At 36.8% G+C, this 20,318-nt stretch overlaps 1 protein-coding gene across 3 annotated transcripts in view; it reads left to right on the top strand.

Moving 5' to 3' along the window:
- The window catches only part of ksr2 (kinase suppressor of ras 2), a 124,779-nt gene that overhangs the window by 12,115 nt on the left and 92,346 nt on the right, over window positions 1-20,318 (top strand). For all 3 annotated transcript variants that reach the window (XM_042488538.1, XM_042488536.1, XM_042488537.1), the window contains exons 2-3: window positions 5,609-5,749; window positions 7,916-8,066. In XM_042488538.1, coding sequence (XP_042344472.1) covers window positions 5,609-5,749; window positions 7,916-8,066 — 292 coding nt within the window. The remainder of the gene's footprint in view (window positions 1-5,608; window positions 5,750-7,915; window positions 8,067-20,318) is intronic.

Here is a 20,318-nt window from a genome sequence, read left to right as displayed (position 1 = left end):
TACAGTCAGACTAGACTTATATAGTGTAAGATGGACAACACATTTGTGTTGAATGAAGAGTTCTTTAAAAGTTTCTGTCTATATGTCTTTCTGTCTCCCTCTCTTTTCTCATGCTATGTTGTATTTATGCCATGGTCCTATGAACAAGTAAAAATGCTACGATATATATATTATATATATTTAAGTAGATAAGTAAGAAGTGACACATTTAGCCAGGGTAAATGTGTGTTTCTCTGTAGGTGTGGACTGAGCAGTCGCCTTATTGGGCAGAGCGTTAGCAGCCGTGGGCAGCTGCTGGAGGGTTTTTCTGCATTCAGAGGTGACTTGCAAGTCCCTCCTCACTGGTTTCTACTTTGGTATGCAACTGATGTAGGCCAGCGCTGTCTAATTTCCAGCAGTCTTTTTGTAGGTGTATGTTTGGAATGGGGCCATCCAAATGTATCATCCTTAAATCTTAAAGCATCACGTCACCCATTATTTTACCATCACTTTCAATCAGACCCATTGTTTCTGCACAAATTTACTTCACTGTAAATTTGATGCTCAAGTACAGTCAAAACAAAAATATATGTATTTTTAAAACATTACATTATACTACATATCTGATAGTTTTGCAGCCATCTCATTCTTTAATAAAGGAGCAATCTATTGATATTGAAATTGTTTTAGAGGCTGTGGATAAGATTATATAAGAATTTTTAGTAAGCTAGGTGTATAGAATGATGTGTAGTATTCAGATCCTTTTCTTTATTAGACCTAAATGTTGCAATACTACTGTGTAAAAAAATGTTTGATTACAAGTAAAAGCATTCAAAACTGTACTGAAGCAAAATAACCATGTTATCAAAAAGTAGAAGTACTCATAATGCAGAAAAAGAGTTTACTGTGGGTGTCAAATTATTACATATTATATTATTACTTTTACTGAGGGATTAATGTGTCAGTAACATTTTACTATTTAAGTGCTTTTGTATAGTGTTTGATCATTTAATACAAAAACAAAAATCTGTTATATTGTACATGTTGTGTGAAATCTGCAAAATAGCTCCAGCGCTCAAAAGAGAAAAGTTTCTACCTCTGAAATATAATGGAGTACAAGTATAAAGTTGCATAACGTAAAAATACAGGAAATACTGTAAAGCATAAGCACTTCAAAATTATGCAGTTGTTAAGTAAACATACTTTTCACTACTAGATAACAGCGGCCTTGTCATGATGTATTTTATGAGATTTATGTTAGGAGTGATTGGTATGATTGAAAAATGACCTGCATTAATTATGCTTAAAGATAAATAAATTATAAAAAGAAGTCCACAAAACTTATTTCATGCTGAACCAGAAATGAAAAAAGATGACAGTGGGAGACTTGTTTTGACTAAGTGAACCCAATTGTCGAATAAATACATAAGTACACGGGTGATTGTTTGAGTCATGTAAATGCTTCTATCAATTTCCAGAGTGCGTCAAAGCAAATAATAGGTCGTCATTCAAGTGTGTCAGCAGTTTCTCAACTTAAAGTGTGTAAAGGCCATTAAAACAATCATTTATTTTTCATGCATTTATTTCACTTTTTATTAATTTTGGTTGTCACGGTTTTTTATTATTTAATTTTATTTATTTTATTTTTATTTTTATTTTTTATTTTGATATTATCATTATAACAATAGTAGTGATAATAATAATTATTATTATTATAGTACAAATTATCCATTTAACATTGTTTACACTGAGATATCTTTGGTATTTGGCAATATACTACTACTACTACTATTAATAATAATAATAATAATAATAATAATAATAATAATAATATAACAATAATAAATAATAATAATAATAATAATTAAAATAATAATAATAATAATAATAATTATTATTATTTTTTTATTATTATTATTATTATTATTGTAATTAGCAAATAAAAAGAGACAACCATAATTAATAAAAAGAAGGAAAAAAAGCATAGCAATAAGTGAATGTTTAAATGGTCTTTACCATATACCGTATATTGAGATAGACGTGCTGGCCTTACTTACCCCAGCTATGCTTAAGTGAAGCTAAAATATCCAGGCAAGTGCATTGAATGCAAGTGTATGGATTGGCTTTCACAGCTGTCAATCATGGAGGAAAATCTGCTTTTTGTAGAACTGAATAACTTGTTAAAAAGCGAATTGATCATAAAAATAATCACTTGAACAAACATCAGGGTGATGAGAACTACCTTCAGTGATAGAAACCAGCTTGGGGAGAAATTTACTTGGCTTGTACTTAATTTAATGTCCCATTCACTAATATGCTTTATGACCTTTACTGCAGTCAGACACCAGGGGGCGATCAAGATTGAAATGTTACACTTTGGGGAAACTGTCATATTGCCCATGTTTATATACAGTCTTTACACATGAAGTTGACAACTACACTTACTGTCACAGTTGAATGATTGACGCACTGTGATAATCGATAAAAGCATTTACATGACTCAAACAATCACCTGTGTTCTTTATGTATTTATTGAGCAGTTGGATTCATTTAATCAAAACAAGTCTCCTGCTGTCATCTTTTTTTTTATTTCTGGTTCAGCATGAAATGAGTTTTGTGGTCCCTCCTTTCTCACCGCTGCTCACCATGTTGTCATCTTTGTCACAAACACGCAGTCAACATGTAAATTAAGTGCTTACAAGTAGCATCAATTAAAGGTTGTGTAACTCAAAGGTGTTGAAAGCGTTACGGTGACACTGTTTATGTGCTTACAGGGATCTCATACTGTGATAATCATTTTAATTCAGCGTGTACTGAAGAGTTTCTCAGGGCTAATAAGAAAACAAATTATTTCAATTGTGGGAATAAAATTAAAAAAGTTAAGTTTGTCAGGCACATGATGTTGAAGTTGTCCCTTCTGACAACTTTTACTCCACTACTTTTACTCTACTACATCTCCCCTAAGCTTTTTAGTTTCTACAAAATAAGGGAGGAATTGGCTTTCGGAGGGGTCAGATGGACATATTGAAAAGTTGATTTTGTTTCTCTCAATTCTTTCCATTTTCTTCAAGTGTAATGGAGGCTCCTTTTTAAGGTGGTTTATGTTATGAAGACAGAAAAATCATAATTCTCAAAATTCTGGCCACTTGCTTTTTTAATTAAAGCATTTCTTGTGAGCTACTTTTACTTTCAAAGCTTGCTTACATTTAATATCATAAAATTACTTTTGATACTTATGTACAGAAAACACTGGATACTTTAAGACTTTGACTCAAGTAATTTTCTATCAGGTGACTTTTACTTCTACTAAAATTATTTTGTGCTAAGATATCTAATACTTAATCTCTTTGAAACCTGAGAAAAGTGGTTTGATTTATTTCAAGAACATGGGGAGAATGTAACATCACAGCTTTACAACAGGGCCAAAAAATTATATATATTACTGCATTAAGTTTACAAGAAAACTGCCTGAAAATAACACACAAAGTAAAAACAACAACAACAACAACAAAAAACACAAAATACGTATTTATTCTATTTTTTTCCCTGTAATATAGTTTTAAATATAAAACTATTATAATTGTAAATGTAGTATTTCTTGACATTTTCCTTAATTGTTTGGATTGTCACATTTGACTAATTTCTTGCAATTTGTGGGACATTTCTTGCCAAGTTGGTCATTAATGTTTTCGAAAGAAATTGAACCAATTTTGCACAGGTTTCAAAGGGTCAAAAAGCTTGTGAAAGGCCTCTGAACGTAGCACAAGAAAACTGATGTCAATCCAGGTTTTAAAAGGTTAACTCAAGTGTGGCATGCAGCTTCTTCATGGTAGAGTACTTGAATATTTTATTTTAATATATTATTATTATTTTATATTATTTATTTTTATATTTAGTTATTTAAGCATTGTGTATTGTTATTAATATTATACTATTATTTATATGTCGTTTTTAATATGTGTTAAATCAAATCAAAATATATAGTAAATTATTTTATTTTATTTTATTTCATTTCATTTCATTTCATTTCATTTGACCCGCCCTACTCTCCCTCTGATTGGCTACTTCTCGGGCAAGAGGAGTGTGATAGGTGGACTAAGAATGTCAATGTAACAAATCAGAGGCAGAGCATGGCAGAGATGGGCGGGTCATGCCTTCACCATCGTAGTCAAAAATTCACGGTAGGAAGGTAGCAACGGTCCGGTGCACACAGCGATAAAATTGATGCGCGTCGGAACCGAGTTCTTCCCGTCAGTTTTATTTTGTCGGCGTTAGCAACAGGGTCAGTTTTTCACGGCGACGGAAAACTGAGGAGGTTGGTCTGTAAGGTGTGTAGCCAGTTTTGTGAAGTGTTGTGTTAAAGACATATGAACCACTAAGCATGCGCGCTATACGTTACACAGCGTTGTAGCCTATGCTAACAATATTTGTTTTTAGCCAAATAACTTTACTCAAAATCACATAAAGCGAGCGCAAATGAAACTTTGGAGCTGAAAGACGAAGCTGTGGGTTTCTTGTCATCTACAACAGCAACACAGAGAGAGAGCATTCACATACTTGTATTTGGATGAACAAACATGCTATCAAACATGCTAATCCACGTTTGACAGCATAACCCATTCAACACTTTACACAATTTAATAGTTAAAAGAGATCTTAGAACCTTTTGTGTGCTTTTTGGAAAAGTGTTTTTGTTCAGTACTCTTGCAGTGTAATATAAAAGTGTTTTTAAAAATTCGCTTTTTTAAACATAGTTTTTGTTTCAGTTTAAGCAACTTATATAATATTTTATGTTTTTTTTATTTTATTTATTTTAATTTTATCTGCAGGTTTTAAAAAGAAAAATCTGCAGCAACTATCTACATATTCCATATATTAATTCACAAGAATGAAATACTATTTAAGAAGTTAGGGAATAATAATATTATAATAATAATAACAACTATTGTTATAATTGTACAAACTAGCATTTAACATAGTCCAAATGGGATTTTTTTGGTATTTGTGTGGCTACAGGATGTAATGGAATTTAATATCTACCTTTGCGCATTGACTTTATCCATTTTTTTGGGTTTTTATTTATTCTCAGTCTTGCTTGTGATAAGGGGTCAGGTCCCCAGGACAGGTGTAGTCAACAAAAAAACAAATGCATTTCATGTTGTATTGTGCGGAAAAGTGAAACAAGTCAGTGTTTCAAAAAAAAAAAAAAGATATCCAGCTCTACTAATGAAAGGCGTTTCCATGTTTTCCCCTCCCTGGTCTGTATCTGGTATTTGTCTGTTCTTTTTATAGAGTTGTACATTAATGCAATACATATGGTTTTAATGTTCTGCAGGACAGTTGTACTTTACACAGTGTAACAGTAATCATTTCATTTTTTATTGTTGACATTTTGTTTCATTATTATTATTATTATTATATTTGCAATTATACAATGAAACAAACAGACACAATCAACACAAAGCAGTCAGTATCATTTACAGAAATTAAGAGAAAGAAGGGCAGGTGGTACAGTGATCATATTTAATTTAATTTTATGTGAAAAGGTTAAAAAAGGGCTCATCGCCATTAAAGCAAGTGTCATGTATTTGCAAATTTCCCTCACTGTATTTGTCCCTCTTGTTTTCAGGGGAAGTTGGTGAAGTACTTCAGCCGCCAGCTGTCCTGTAAGTGCAAAGTGGCCTTAGAGGAGCGCAGTGTCGAGCTGGAGGACTTCCCTCGCCTCGGCCACTGGTTCCGCATCGTCAACTTGAGGAAGGAGGTCACACAGGTAATAGGTCAAGCTGCAAGTTTTATCTCAGAAGAGGCTCATTTTTTAATCTCCCAGCATTACAATGTGGAAGTTTAAGATAGTACTGCTCAGATTACAAATCTAGCATCAGTACAGTAACCAGCAGATAGTGGCAGAGAGTGCTTTCAAACAAAATCTCCAACAGAGATCAGATGATGGTGTCAACTATGTCACGTGATTTATATCACTTTCATAATTGTCAAACCATCCAGTGTTCTATTTTGTGTTTTTTATGGAAAAATCAGCATTAGTTATTTTTTTATAATTTTATCTGCGGCATCTACATAGTCCATATATCAATTCACAATAATGAAATAATATTTAGGAAATTAGGTAATAATAAAAATAATAATAATTGTACAAACTAGCCATTTAACATTGTCCTAACTGGGATTTCTTTGGTATTTGTGTGGCTCATATTTTTATTTAAAGCATAATTAATGCTGGCCAACTTTTAATCATACCAATCACTTCTGGAAAAATCGGCATTAGTAATTTTTCTCCCATCATTTATCAATAAAGGATTTTCCTTTTATATGTTCTTATTTTTTCTTGTTTCATTCCTGTTACATTCCCGCAGGGTTCCCATGGATCCTTAAAAAGTCTTCAAAGCGTCAATTGGTATTAAATCGACTTTAATTATTCTTTCAAAGGTCTTAAAAGTCCTCAGACATAGAAGTAGGATTTTATGATTTTTGTTTTTCGCAATTTGCATTGTAAAATCTCAAAAATAATTGGAAACTTTTTTTTGTGAAATAATTTCCTTAATTCCTTTTCTCAGTCTCGTCATGATGTGAGTCCAAGCTGTGAAATCTCAAATGCAGATTGAGAAACAAAAAAAATGTCCAGAAAACAGGGCAGAAATACCAGATATTTCCCACTTTTGTTGGTAATTCAAATAGACACTGTTATGGCAATATACGTTCATTGTCTTCTTTATGTTCTACTCTTAAAAGGGAACATTTGTTGTTAATAATAACAACTTTTTCACTGGACAGAAAAGTAATGTTTTATGTTACAACAAACATTTGGGCAAAATAAAATTGCCCTTCATCAATTTTGGTTATAAGAAAACTGCTCTTCATTCTGAGCGGCATTAAAAAGTCTTAAAAAGGCTTTAATCTAACTTGCCTTAAGATGCAGGAAACCTGTCCTGTAATTAGTGTAATTTGGTTTTAGTTTAAAAACTGGTTATTTGGTTCACTTGTTTTTCTATTTTTATTTTTTGTGGTAGTGGTTTGACAATTATACCATGTTAGTTAACAATCATACTGTGTTAGTTTGTGACCCGTCCATCATGTTGGATACGTGTTCTCCTCGCAGTGCTTCTCATGGCATTTGTAAGAATCCACCGTGCGTGAACTAAAGCAACCAATCTGAGCCGAGGCGTCTTTAACGCAGCTGTCAATCATGTCAATCACTGCTTATGAACTGCAGTCAAAATCTCAAGCTGGGCATAACTGATCAAGTATGAATCAAGATTTGTTACTGCACTGACTTATTTCTCACCTCAGGTGTTTTCAGAAACATATTTCAGTGTGTTTTTAAGATGTGAAATTAGAAAGTTGGTCCGGTTGGTGATTGGTGCTTGGTACTTCAGTCTACTGACAATGATTTATTTTTCTTTTCTTTTTAGTTTTACAGATTATCTATCTCATTTACTACTGTCTGCATATAGTGGCAGTTTTAGCACATATGACAAAAAAAGTTATTTTTATAAAAGTTACCAAATTTTAGCTTTAAAAACTAAAAAAAGAATATGATTCCAGGCATTTTTTGCTTGACTGGCAGGTGTTACCCCATTACAGGTAGTCCTGCTGTTTGCAGCTTATTTGGCTGCAAACATCTGTGGCAAGAGATAAACCCAAATCATTGCTTTAAAAGTGACACTGATAAGCCTGTGTTTTTACAATCCACGACCTCTTTGCACTCTTGACTGACTTAAACATGATTGCTGACCAAGGTCAAAGTTTTCCCTGCGTCTGTCCATTATCATTGGAAGCTGCCAATGTGTTGAGTTATTCAGTGCATCTTAAACCGTACATGTTCAATTTTTTAATAGTGTATTAGATCTGAGTATTGTATTGTATTGTGTCTCTGAGTCATGTGTTTGCATACGTGTGTGTGTGTGTGTGTGTTCTGCAGGAGATGAGCCCGAGTGAGGTGACCCTGGAGGGACTGCTGGAGATGAGCGAGGAGCAGGTGTGTGAGCTGCTGCAGAAGTTTGGTGCCAACGAAGAGGAGTGCGCCCGACTCAACGCCTCCCTCTCCTGCCTCAGAAAGGCCCACCAGCTCGGTAAGGGTGTGCCCAAAACACACACAGATGAGCTCACAGAAACACACAATAATACACACTAAACTAATACCTAACTTGAAATAATCTGGCGTGCAAACTATCGAAGACACTCTTTATAAGGTGACTAATTTTCTGTGTTTTTCCTTGGTATTGGTGTCATTCGACAGAAATTAAATAAAATGTAGTTTTTATGGTTGGTAATCATCAAATTCTATAGAATGCACTTTGTTTTGTACAGTACAACTGTAAATGCCAGTAGCAGTGTATTATGTAAGAAGGATAGACTAGATGGTTGTTACAATTCTGCTGGTTTCACCCTAAAATATATCTATTTTTTTCATTGGATGCCATCACTGCATTAAACCTTGTGTCTTGCTTGAGGCAGACAATACACCACTGAGTTTACCTTATTTATCATCTTTTTAAAGAAAATTTGGACCTTTTTTCCCCCAAAAAAGTTACATTACTGTTGCAGGGTCAAACAGTTTGAAGCAGGGACTGTTTTTGTCTCTGGTGCATTCAGGGACACTCTGACATTTGAGAATTGAGAGCCAGCTGCTGAAAAGCTGCTTATTTTTAGTATTTTTTGAGGGCATTCAATACTTTTGTTAGACAGTACTCAACTATATTATAAAAAATAAAAGAAATATTGGGTTTAAACGAAATGACATGCCAAAAAGAAAAATGTTAATTTAGAATTTGAATGCAAGCAGTAAGAATGAAGCTTCAAAGCTTAAAACTATTCGGTACAGCGCCAATATTTATCGCTGTTATCCTGTAGTGATGCATGTGATTTCATCCATAGAGACCCGCTGTAGAAGTTAAAATCTGCTTTAAATAGTTTTATTCCTAGTGAAATACTTATTTTACATCCAGCTTCTTCAACTTCATCAATCTTATTTGTAATTTAAGAAAAACCTTTTTCAAAATTTAATGTGCACATTCATGTGCACGTGCTAAGCTATAATCAGAGTTATTATAGTGTTGTATGTTTCATTATTTTATTGTATAATTTACTGCAAGTGATCAGATACAACACCATTTCAACTTCTATATCTTCAGAACTACCTGCGTTAGTGCATGTAGTTTCTTCAGTCTTGTTTTTAATATAACGTTGGTTTTTCGGATAGTGAAAAGTAAAGGGGTCCGGTACTGCCTTTGGAAAACTGCAAAAGTTTTAGTACACAAAAATCTCTGGACAAAGCAGGTAAAACAACAAATGAAACCTAACTATTACAAATATTAAGTGTGTAGAATCAATATAAAATCAATGCTTTTTAACTTTTGATCACATATAATGAATCATGGGTGAGATAGGAGCTTTAAGTGACACCTTCAATGCTGCATATATGATACTAAATATCAATGAGATCTTTCATGTCATATCACAACTATAGTATACTGTATATAGTAGCTAAACATAGTGTTAACGTTTATGTATTTGTGTCAGTCATTAAAAAAAATAAAGCTTTGTTAATAATACAATCCAAACATACCGAACTAATACTTTTGTTACATATTAAGACTGCAGTTTATTATTTAATGGCCCGAAAAAGAAATCGAAAATTTAACTGTTTATTAATGATCCTTGCTATTGTCTTTAAACACTAATAACCTTACTAAAACATTGTGCAATTTACAATGTTTTTATTTAAATCTTAATTTATTCATCATCAAAACGAGATTTAATTACAGCAATCAACCATATTTATCTCTAACTCAGCATTCATTGAGATAAATCCATCAGATCCTCCAGTAGTTTGATTTGCAAGACACATATATGTATGTGAGTCTTTGTCCTGGATTATCTTACTAAATACACAGTGTGCTCAGTACTGTTTGTTTTCTGTAGGTGGCACTGTTTTCTCCATATGTTCACCCTCACCCACAGTGGTTAAGTTCTTCTCTTTTTTCTTAACAAACTGCAAATTTAACAGAAATAAGGTCTCTTTAGAGCATTAGCTGTCGTGATCTGGATAAAACACCATTATGTTATTATGAATCATTGTTGATTAAAGCCATCATTAATAGCAATTCACATATTTGTGGAAGATTGCTTTATATGTCTGTGTCATTTAGTCATATGATTGAGTAATGAAACTACAGTAACACAGTACGCCAGGTGCTCACATTGAAAAGTTAGCAAACTTTGACAATTTAACCTGCTCCCTGTCCTGTATGGGTCAAACTGCCAAATAAAAAGACAATAGTGCTATTTATGATGTTCTTAAGTGTCTTGCTCAAGGACACTTTTGACATTCGGGTAGAAACGGCTCAGGATGGAACCGCTAACCCTGTGGATGCCTTATTCACCCACCTGAGTTCAATGTGTGCAAATGTTATTGGTATTTTTACAAATAATTTTACAGGGAAACGTATTGGAAGGCTGTTATTGCTTTATTGGATCATATGGCCTTTGATGCCTTGCAGGTGTAAAGGACCTCAAAATAAGGCATTTTCTGTGCTGCTTAAAGCTACATTTTTACATGGCAGAGTTTGCCTGTCTAATATAACTGCTGTTAAAATCTTTTTTTTTTTCAGCCATCATGTTCCTCAGATTGTCCCTCGGTGTTTTGTTGTATTTTTTGTGGCTTTACAAACTTGTTAAGGCACCTGCTGTGATGCCACAAGTGCATTTCTTTTGTTTTGTGGTTGCACACCAGGTGGCGTCACAGGCTGCACTTTGTTTCCAGTGTGTGAGGTCAAAGCTTTTGCAATGATACAGATGAACCAGGAGGGGGCAGTAGATCATCGCTAAAACTGGGCTGTTAGGTTTAGTAACAACCTTTTGTAAACCCGTTTGATAACATATCTGTTTCTCCTCTACTCCCACTCAAACACACACACGCGCTCACACACACAACATACACACTCACTGTTCTGTAGCAGATGTCCTTTCAGATGGAAGGCTCAGCTGAATAATTAACCAAATTAACTTGATGAGTAGTTTTTCTTCAATGTGCCCTCGACAAAACTGTGCTTCATTAACAGAGTGTTTTATTAGAGGATGTGTAACTTGGCTGTTCTTCAAAGCATTTGTATTTTTTAAATGTATGAATAAGGATTCAGGCGTTCAGACAAACGGGTCATTTGCAGCACAGCCCCTAAAAGCAGGCTTTTTGTGATTCTGCAGGTACTCAGCTGTCCTCTCAGAATATTCACACCTCTCTGTCGCTCGTTTGTCAGACTGCTGGCTCGCCTCCCTGTGTGCTTCTCTAACTTCTTTCCTTTCTGTCTCATCGGCTTGATTGGGGATGGAGGCGGATGTTGTACAGAGAGGCAGACAGGCAGGCGTCCCCTGGCTGTGTCTGTCAGGGGGTCTCAGCCGCCTATGCCTCAGTCCAGCTGGGCTCAGACCAGTCAGGCTTCAAGCATCCCTGGACACCAGCTCTCTTTTGCTGTCACTGTTCAGCACTTTGGCTCTGTTCACAGTGCATTGAATAAAAAATTTCAGTTTTGATTGTTTCCATCTTGCACCTGGTGTAGAGTCTTTTCTGATTTTAATGAGTGCAAAATAATCCAGTTTGTGCATGGCAATAACTAAACCCTGCATCATTTCTCTGATATATTCTTGACCTTTGCTTTTTTTACACTATTTTAAATGCACTTTGGAAATGAATAAGGAATATTATAGTCAACAACTGGTCTGTAAAGTCATTCCTTAACGCCTCCTATCTTTTCATAAACCTTTGTATCCAAGCAGCATGGGCCCATTTCATTCTCTGAGCTGATGGTTAAGCAGGACTCTATTGTCTACTTGCTACACTGAATGTGTATGTATGTGTTCCCATATGGAGCATAAACAAAGTTTAGTTGATGATGCAAGTGGTTGCTTCCTTTTCTTTGTGTCTATTGGCGGATTGCAAACCAACTACTTGGATACCGCCACCCACTGTATCGGACTGTGGACATATGCAAGTGTACTCAGGTATAGTAACCAGGTTACTAATGTGAAAGCTGACCAGCAGGAGAGAGGAGAGGAGGGAACAATCGTGCTCTGTAACGTTACGAAACAATCGTGCCTAATGTGAAAACATAAAGTGGCTATGACCAGCCTGCCTACTATAACTATAGGATGAGCATCTGCTAACAGCCTGGTTTCATTCCCAGTGTCAAGAAATGTCACCTTGACATCAGACACGGACGCACAATGCACCCTTAAGAGTCTGTATGAGACTTACTGTTGCTTTCAACCAAATCTATTATAAAACGATCTGTATCATTATTAGCTGGTCAGAGCAATGGATGAAGGATAAAAAAGGTATAAAAAGCCTGTGTAGGGTGGTGGGGAGGTTTATAGGTCCAACAACTACAAAACGTTGACCCAGGAGACTGGTGTTTGTGTCCCAAGTGAAATTAAAAGTCAAAGTTGAATGATTTTATTTTTTATTGATTCAAGGATAAATGTTGCACTTTTTTGATGGAAGACAAGACTGTGGAGCTTCTGTATGTGGATTTTCTCTGTTGTGCCCAGAAAAATGGTGAATAATTCATCTTCACAATTTAATTCACTATAGATGTGATCCCGATGTGAGTAAGAGTCGTAAGAGTGACTATTCGCCTAGTTATGGGGATTAGATTTAGACAATTCAAGTACCATTGGTCATTTCAGCCTTTCAGAATATGTGGGTTGTGACAAATTACTGGCTCATCAGTATGTGTTAGTTGTGTTATGTTAATTATTCACACATTTTGGTGCATTACTTTTTGTAGTAATTATTCTTGTCATCACAGGACCTAAACATGGCACATGTTGACCCCTATATGTGTTAAAAAATGGTAGGAGGTGAATAACCTCATTGATCTTTCTCCAGCTTTCCACTGAACTCCTGCTGTGTGACCTGTGACCTCTTCCAAGTCAGTTCTCTGTCTGGTTTCGATTTTGTTCTGGTGTTCGCAATCATCCTATTTTGTTTTCTGTGTTCTTTCAGTCTCAGACTATGGTCCTTGACCTATGAAGTGTTCCTTACAGCGTGACACGTCATACTCCGGTCTTCCCCACAGTGGAGTTGCTGTTTTTAGGGTGTCAGAGAAACAAAGATGTTGTGATTAAAGTACTGACTCCTTGTGACTTGCAGACTTTAGGATGTTTCTGGTGGTCCATGTTGTTTTAGCAGTGTCCAGTCTTGTCCTAAGTTGATAGTTTTATGACATTTTACGTCGGATTTTACTTTATTGATATTTAAACACCGTGTTTTGTTATCAGCAGTGGTTGGCTTGGATTGTAGCATTGTAATTTTCGTGTTTTCCATGGATGAATGAATTGAACCTTGAGCGGCTGGTTTACTCAGAGGACAGCAGGACACACAATGGGTGCATATTTAGGAAAGCCCTCTCAGCGGTGCACAAAGCACGGCCCACTGCTCTATCATACTGCAAACTTTTATTTCAAAAGAGATCTTTATAGAGTGAAGATTGCTTTATTTTTCTTTGTTAGAACTTTAGGATGGAGTTTCAGATGGAAACATACATCCCTAGCATGGACTGGGAAGGAGTTGAAGATCATGGAGGTCATTCACATTTGACCCCTGAAACCATCTTTGAATAAAGACAAAGGTTATGATCTTCCCTCGATATAAACTACCTGTTATCTCATGACCAAAATTCCATACATGGTTCACACTAAGCAAAGTTTATCCACTAGGAAAGCTATGGAAAAACCTGGTACGTGAAATTCTTTTTCTGTCAGACATATTGGTAATGTTTTTTGGCCAAGAAACTACCATATCAAATCCTCTCTGTCCTCTCTGTTTTTGTTTTATTACTCCACCGTCTGCCTTTTTTCCCCCTCTTTCTCCCATCTTCCTGCTTATTGTTTATCATTCTATTCTCTGCCTCTCCTCTTCGCCTGTTGCCTCCAACCGAGCTCCTCTCCCTCACTCCCTGGCTCTCCAAAGGCAGGGTCTGGCCACACAGAGCCACTAATAGGCTCTCTAAAAGGGGGGCTGGCTAGAGACGTGTGAATGTACCACAGCAACATTACCACTTTCAGCCGAGAGAGAAACACAAGCTGTGCAGCAGCAGTCTTCATATTCCTACCCAGATGGAGCTCGGAGAGGGAGATATATCACGGCTTCAAAACATTGTCGCATTTGCACATCTGTGTGCTAGTACCTGTGTGTCAACATGTATATATGCAAGTGTAGAAGATGTGCATGTGTTTATAAGGGTTACACAGCCTTATTTATGTGCTGCTAAGCAAAAAGCGGAGGATGTTCTTACATCTTAAGGCTTTTTATGGAGTTTTTCTCTTAAATAATCTGGAGGTTGTTGCAAAAGTACAGATTCAACCAACATGAATGAGAGCACAGAAATGGATTTACAGATTTATGCCACTTTTTTTTCTTAAGAAAATATGTTGCTCCAGTTTATGAGTCATCAGGATTTATGTCAAAATTGGCAGACATGGACGTTCATATATTTTACAATCTTGGCAGTTTATACATAACTGCAGCAACAGAGAAGATATAGAAGAAGTGAATGCATGTTGCTCTGTGGTGTAATGGTGGAGGAAGGAAACTAATGCAAGTTAATAGAATTTTTAACTACAGGCTCTTGGGATTGCAGTCCACGAGTTGCAATGAGGATGAGTCATACAATTCGGAGGCAGCCGGTCGGTCCTTTGTGCTGCAATATACACACATTATCCAGCCCGCCCCTCTAGACAAGTCCACACACACACACACACACACACACACACACACACACACACACACACACACACACACACACACACACACACACACACACTCACACTCCTGAACATTTTCACATGGACAATTTCTTGAATATGAGGTCTTTTGTTGATAGGGCTAATAGCGCTGATCCTGAATAGTGCGACAGGTCTTCTCGGTGCCTTTCCTCTGTAATCTTTGATAGTTAAATGAATGTCCCCGTGCTCGGCCTTGAGACAGCTTCACATGCATACAAACACCTAATTGGCTTCAAATGCCATCAGCGAGAAAAAGAGATGAAGAAAGGCAGAGGAGAGGGAGGCGCGGAATATGGGAGGAGAGGAAAGGAAAGTGAAGGAGGCATGTGGGGGAAGGAAGACGTGGAATAACATGAGAGAAAATTAGGGTGAGAAAGAGGCGATGACGACAGGAGGTGAGGGAAAAAACGTTGTCATGTCGAGAAGAAAAGAGCAGATGCAACAGGGAAGGAAAAATAACCAGAAGGAGCATTGACCGAACCCCCATCTTCCTGAGCACCCCTGGGTGGTCCTTATTGGCTGTTAATTAATTAGTCCAACTTTGAGTCCCACTGATTACACTGCATCTTAAAAGAGTCCAGATTAAAAAGGTACACTGCATCTATTGAATATAGCCATTGCCCTTTTCGCCAAATCCTGTTTACAGTGGAAGTAAGATAAACCAGCCACTGTCCCGGTGGCATTTCACTGCCATTTAGCCCAAAGAGGCAACACATCTAGAGGTAATTAGTCCAATTATGAGGCTGTTATCTGCCTTTCTCAAAGCCTCACCGCGTGTTAAGATTGCCCCATTAATGGTTTTGGGGAGTGCCATTTGCATTAATCACAGCAGAAGAGAAGCTAAATGCTTCAGGTGCATTGTTTGTTTCGACAGCCGATGTGGAGATTCAGGTGAGAGGAAAGAATGGAAGATTGATGACAGTGTGGCTCCAAAATTACATTTAAAGTTATTAGTGGTGGGAGGTTTAGTGTTTCATTTACTCCATTACATGTACTTGAGTAATAATGCCTCCAACTTACCGATTGCCGTAGCTGGAAGGTTGTCCAAACGTCCGTCCGTCCCATTCTCTTAAACACGATATCTCAAGAACATTTCGAAGGTATTTCTTCACATTTAACTCCAACATCCACTTGCACTGATCAATGAACAGATTAGATTTTAGTGGTCATAGGTCTAAGGTCGAGGTCACTGTGAACTCGTCTTTGTCATTCTTGTAAACGCAATATTTCAAGAAAACCATGAGGGAGCTTCCTCAAATTTGGCACAAACGTGCACTTGGACTACAAAATTAACTGAATTTGGTGGTCATAGTAGGAAGGTCAAGGTCACTGCAACCTCATCTTTCTTTTTCTTGTGAAAGCAGTGTCTTCAGAAGACACGTCATTCTCGTGAACATTATAACTCAAGGAAGCCATGAAGGAGTCTTCTTAAATTTAGCATAAATGTCCACTCAAACTTAATAATGAACCTACTAGATTTTAGTGGTCAAAAGTCACTGTAAACTTACAAAACATGCCAATTATGACATTTCACAGAAAATGCAGAATGCTTTTTACACTTACTCGAGTACATTTGCTATAAAATCTATGTCCTTCTACTTTGTAACAATGGGCTACACTCTTCTTGCTATTTTTCCTATTTCATTTAGGCTCTAAATAAGTTTTATATTCAGCTGAACTCACACGCATGTCAGCAGTTGCCCAACAGCAGGCATTATTATGGATCCCAGTGCTTTTCTTGGCACATCCCTTCCTGCCGTGCTGTGATTGTCGAGAGTGCAAAATGTTTTTCATCCAGTTATTGTTAACAAATGCTTAGAGAGCAGGGGCATGAAATTCCCCCACAAAATGACGAAGTCCACAGCTCCACATCCAGGGGTATTTGGACACTGGAGGAAAGCTGACAGAGGGCCGTTGATTGTGGGCATAGACCCCGCTGCCCTTTCGCCCTCCCTGTGGTTCCTTGGTGGAGGAGCAGAGCGTAGCCTGGGTCAGTGAGGCCTGCTGGAGGCTGCTAAGGGGCTGTGGGATAGTGCCGGACAGTTGAGAGTCATGCCACAGCCTGAAGAGCCTGTTGGGGAATAGAGTTGCAGCACTATACCATGATACCGTGTACCGTGTTATAAAAATTATCATACACTTAACATTTGCTACACATTAGATTCTTCATTTTTGCTTTAAATTAGTGTTTTTTGGGAAGTACATGTTTAACCTTCCTCAGGTTCGCTCATCCTGTCTTTTAAAGTGACATTTTCACATTAGAGGCAGTAATCCAGAGTAGACATCAGGCAGAAATATCTAGTTAAGAGGTAATATTTCAAGATGCAGAAATGATACCATTTTATAGGTAGTTTAGCTGGAGAATGTGACAGCTGCTTACTCATAGTCCCACCATCTTCTTTTTGTACAGTTTAAAATTAAGAAAATGGTTGCAAATGTATCAGAATCACTTTGTACCATGATACAGTTTAAATAATACCTAATGCATGTCAAAGAAAGCAGCAATAAAAAGCAATATTGTAATGTGACCTCAGCAGCAGTAGGAATGCTTTTGCAAAAATTGATTGAATGCAGCAAGCCTTGATATCAGCAGGCTACCGCCATGCTGAAATGGCTTCTAGACATTGTGATAAACTACAAGACTCAAATTTTTTTTTCCTATCAAAACTCTGCATGAAAAGTAACTTCTAAAACTCACTCTCTAACAAGCACAAGCCACACAAATTAAGTTAAATCACAGTTCTCAAAGGGGTTATGCTCAGTCTGTGTTCTTCATCTCATTTAGCAGCAAGCTTTTTGGGTTTTTTTATTCGCCTGAGGCTTTTGCTAAGGTGAGATCATGTGAAACAAGAAATTCATAAGTCAAGTCTTGTTACTATTTTGCTGAAGCAGTTGCTAAGATACTAGTGTGCTTGATGAATTGACTCATTACTTGAAGCAACAGTTTCGTGAGTGTGATTCGACTTTATCGCTTCTCTTGCAGAGAAATTTCACGTGGGTATCAGCCTGATAGGCACTGTCAAAAGCTTTTTTAAAGCGTGGCTGCCTCATGCAAGAATATAATTACTGCAGCTCATCATTAAAATCAAAGGTGATTGGTTGACATTTTCTAAGAACTGTCTTATTGGATTTCCAAGCTGTTAATTTTAAAATGGACAGTACAAATTGGCACCATATGTGTCAGGTATGAAAGTCCTCACCAAGAAAAAAAGCGATGGAAACATTTTTTCTTTGCCTTTTTTATGTCCGTTGGGCTAAAAATCAACGCTTTTTCGTTTTTTTTAACATACCGCATCATTTTTTAATATAGGCATCTACCAAATGGTTGAGATGTTGAGCTGTATTGGTAAAACAGAGAGAAAAAGTTACAATTATAACTCATACTGTTATAATGCTTCCTATATGTTAGAATACCAACATATATCAGTTTGTGACCATGGAATCAGTAGTATTACCAATGCTGTTATTATTTCCACGCATATTTACCATACACAACTGTACTTTGAAAATGTCTTGGAAGTGGTGGAAAAATCATACTGATATAATTTCTTTCACCAAATACATAATTGAATAAAATGTAATATATAATTTCAACAATATACATTTATTGTGTTACCATCTCTACCTTTACCATAAGAGGCCAACAAAACGTGGGTTTAGACAGTAAAAAATCATACTTACGAAACGTTTTCACAGCCTATATAATGGATAACATTAAATGTATCATGTGTTTTAATATCCCCCTAATTTTGGGTGTGATGATTTTTCTGGCTACAAACTTCCTGTAGGCGAAGTGAAAAGGCAGAGAGTTAAAAGAAAAAGCAACATTTAGTGGATTTTTTGTGCATTTTCTGTGAACTCAACACAATTCTCATGAAGATGTAGTGACTCAAAATGTTCTCTACCAAACACTTGAGCAGGGCATTAAAGGGTTAAGCGCCTCTAGACCTGATCAGTCAGCTCTCCCTCGCCTCTCACCTGTACGTCAGCCTCTGTGGTGTGAGCTCTTCAGTGTCCGTTGATTAGTTCCAGTCGTTCGTGCAGGGCAAGCTGAACTTGTCGAGCTCTGAGTGGCTTGTTGTGGTTTTATTTCTGCTAATAAAGGAGGCTTGATTAAGCATCCCCTTCATCTTTCGCCACGAATGTGGATGTGCGATCTTCTGGGCCCACTCGTCGAAGGGTTTTTTAGGGTTGAGATGTGGGCCTCTTAATGTGGGTTTAGGCACAAGTGTGAGCGTGGTCCTCAGGCAGCCACACTGAGGGCAGCGACAGCTTCACTCGAGAGACCCTACTGACTAATATCCTACGCGTGAATTACCATTAACAGGGTGCATGTTCCAGGGACTAATCGATTCTTGCAAATGTGATTTGTTTTTCTGGAACATCAGTTAATGTAAAATGTCACGTCCTCAAACATAAACTCTCAAATTTTCCCTCTTTACATTCTGTACTTTGATTTTTCACAGAAACATATTCTGTGCAGGTGACAGATAAACATGTGCCAGGCAGTGCTGAAGACCAGCAGGTTTCCACGACAACCGAAGGACACACCAGGCTTACTGATGAGAAAAACTTTAGCCAGAGAGCATAAACAACAACATCAGTGACATCATTTAGTTTACTGTAATTTTATGTTTGAGTTACATTCTCCACAGCCTTTGACATACGTTTGCTCCTGTTCGATGTGTGCGTCATCGCAGAGTCACAAAGTAGGACGAGCCACTGATTCTCAAAGTATTATTACTGACATAAATTCCCATTTGACTGTTGATATTGTCAACATTTTAACATGGGAGTCTCCTGGATAGTTTAAAAGAGTACTACACACTCCACTTCTTTAAATATGTTTGACAGCAAACTTTTTTTTCTGTCTTTAAAATGTGAATGTGGCCCTTTGTATTAATCTGTGTCCCTTCTTGAAAGTTGTCGCAGGTCCCTGAACGCAGCGCAGACTGAGCTCTTAATGGGCTCTTTTTTTTTCTCAGCAGCAATTTTTTTTTTTAAACTTATTCTTTTTCTTATTCTAATTCTTTATACATATATATATATATATATGTCTGTCTGTCTGTCTGTCAATCTAGCAATTGATCAGTCAATCAGTTATTTGTCCTCGGACTCCTGGTTGAGAACCACTGGCTTAATGTGTCCTCAGGATTCTACAAAATGTTGTCTTACACTTTCTGCAGAATTTCAGGCTTCATGATATGACCTTCGCTCCCTGAGTTTAGTTTTTACCGTGGCTTTGGCCCTTTCACCTTATTAACCCCTCCACTGCCAGGTATATCCTGATGAAGCTGCACATTCATTATAGTGTAAGTTCAACAAGGAGATTTTTAATGCCAGAGTACCGAACTGGACTTTTACCTCAGGAAGACGTCCAAAGTCCTCCCACTTATTTTAGGAGAAAACTTCACGAACTGTGACATTTTAAATTAAGTAATGTTCCAAAAAACCCCATTTATTCTGTTTAACAGAAATTTAACTTGCTTTTCTGTGAATTACTCAAATAACTTAATTCATTTGCTGACTTATTAACAAAT

This window comes from Plectropomus leopardus, chromosome 6, assembly GCF_008729295.1.
Source record: "Plectropomus leopardus isolate mb chromosome 6, YSFRI_Pleo_2.0, whole genome shotgun sequence".
Classification (NCBI taxonomy): Eukaryota; Metazoa; Chordata; class Actinopteri; order Perciformes; family Serranidae; genus Plectropomus; species Plectropomus leopardus.
The sequence above is the reverse complement of the archived record's forward strand: the minus strand, read 5'-3'. Positions and strand labels throughout refer to the sequence as shown.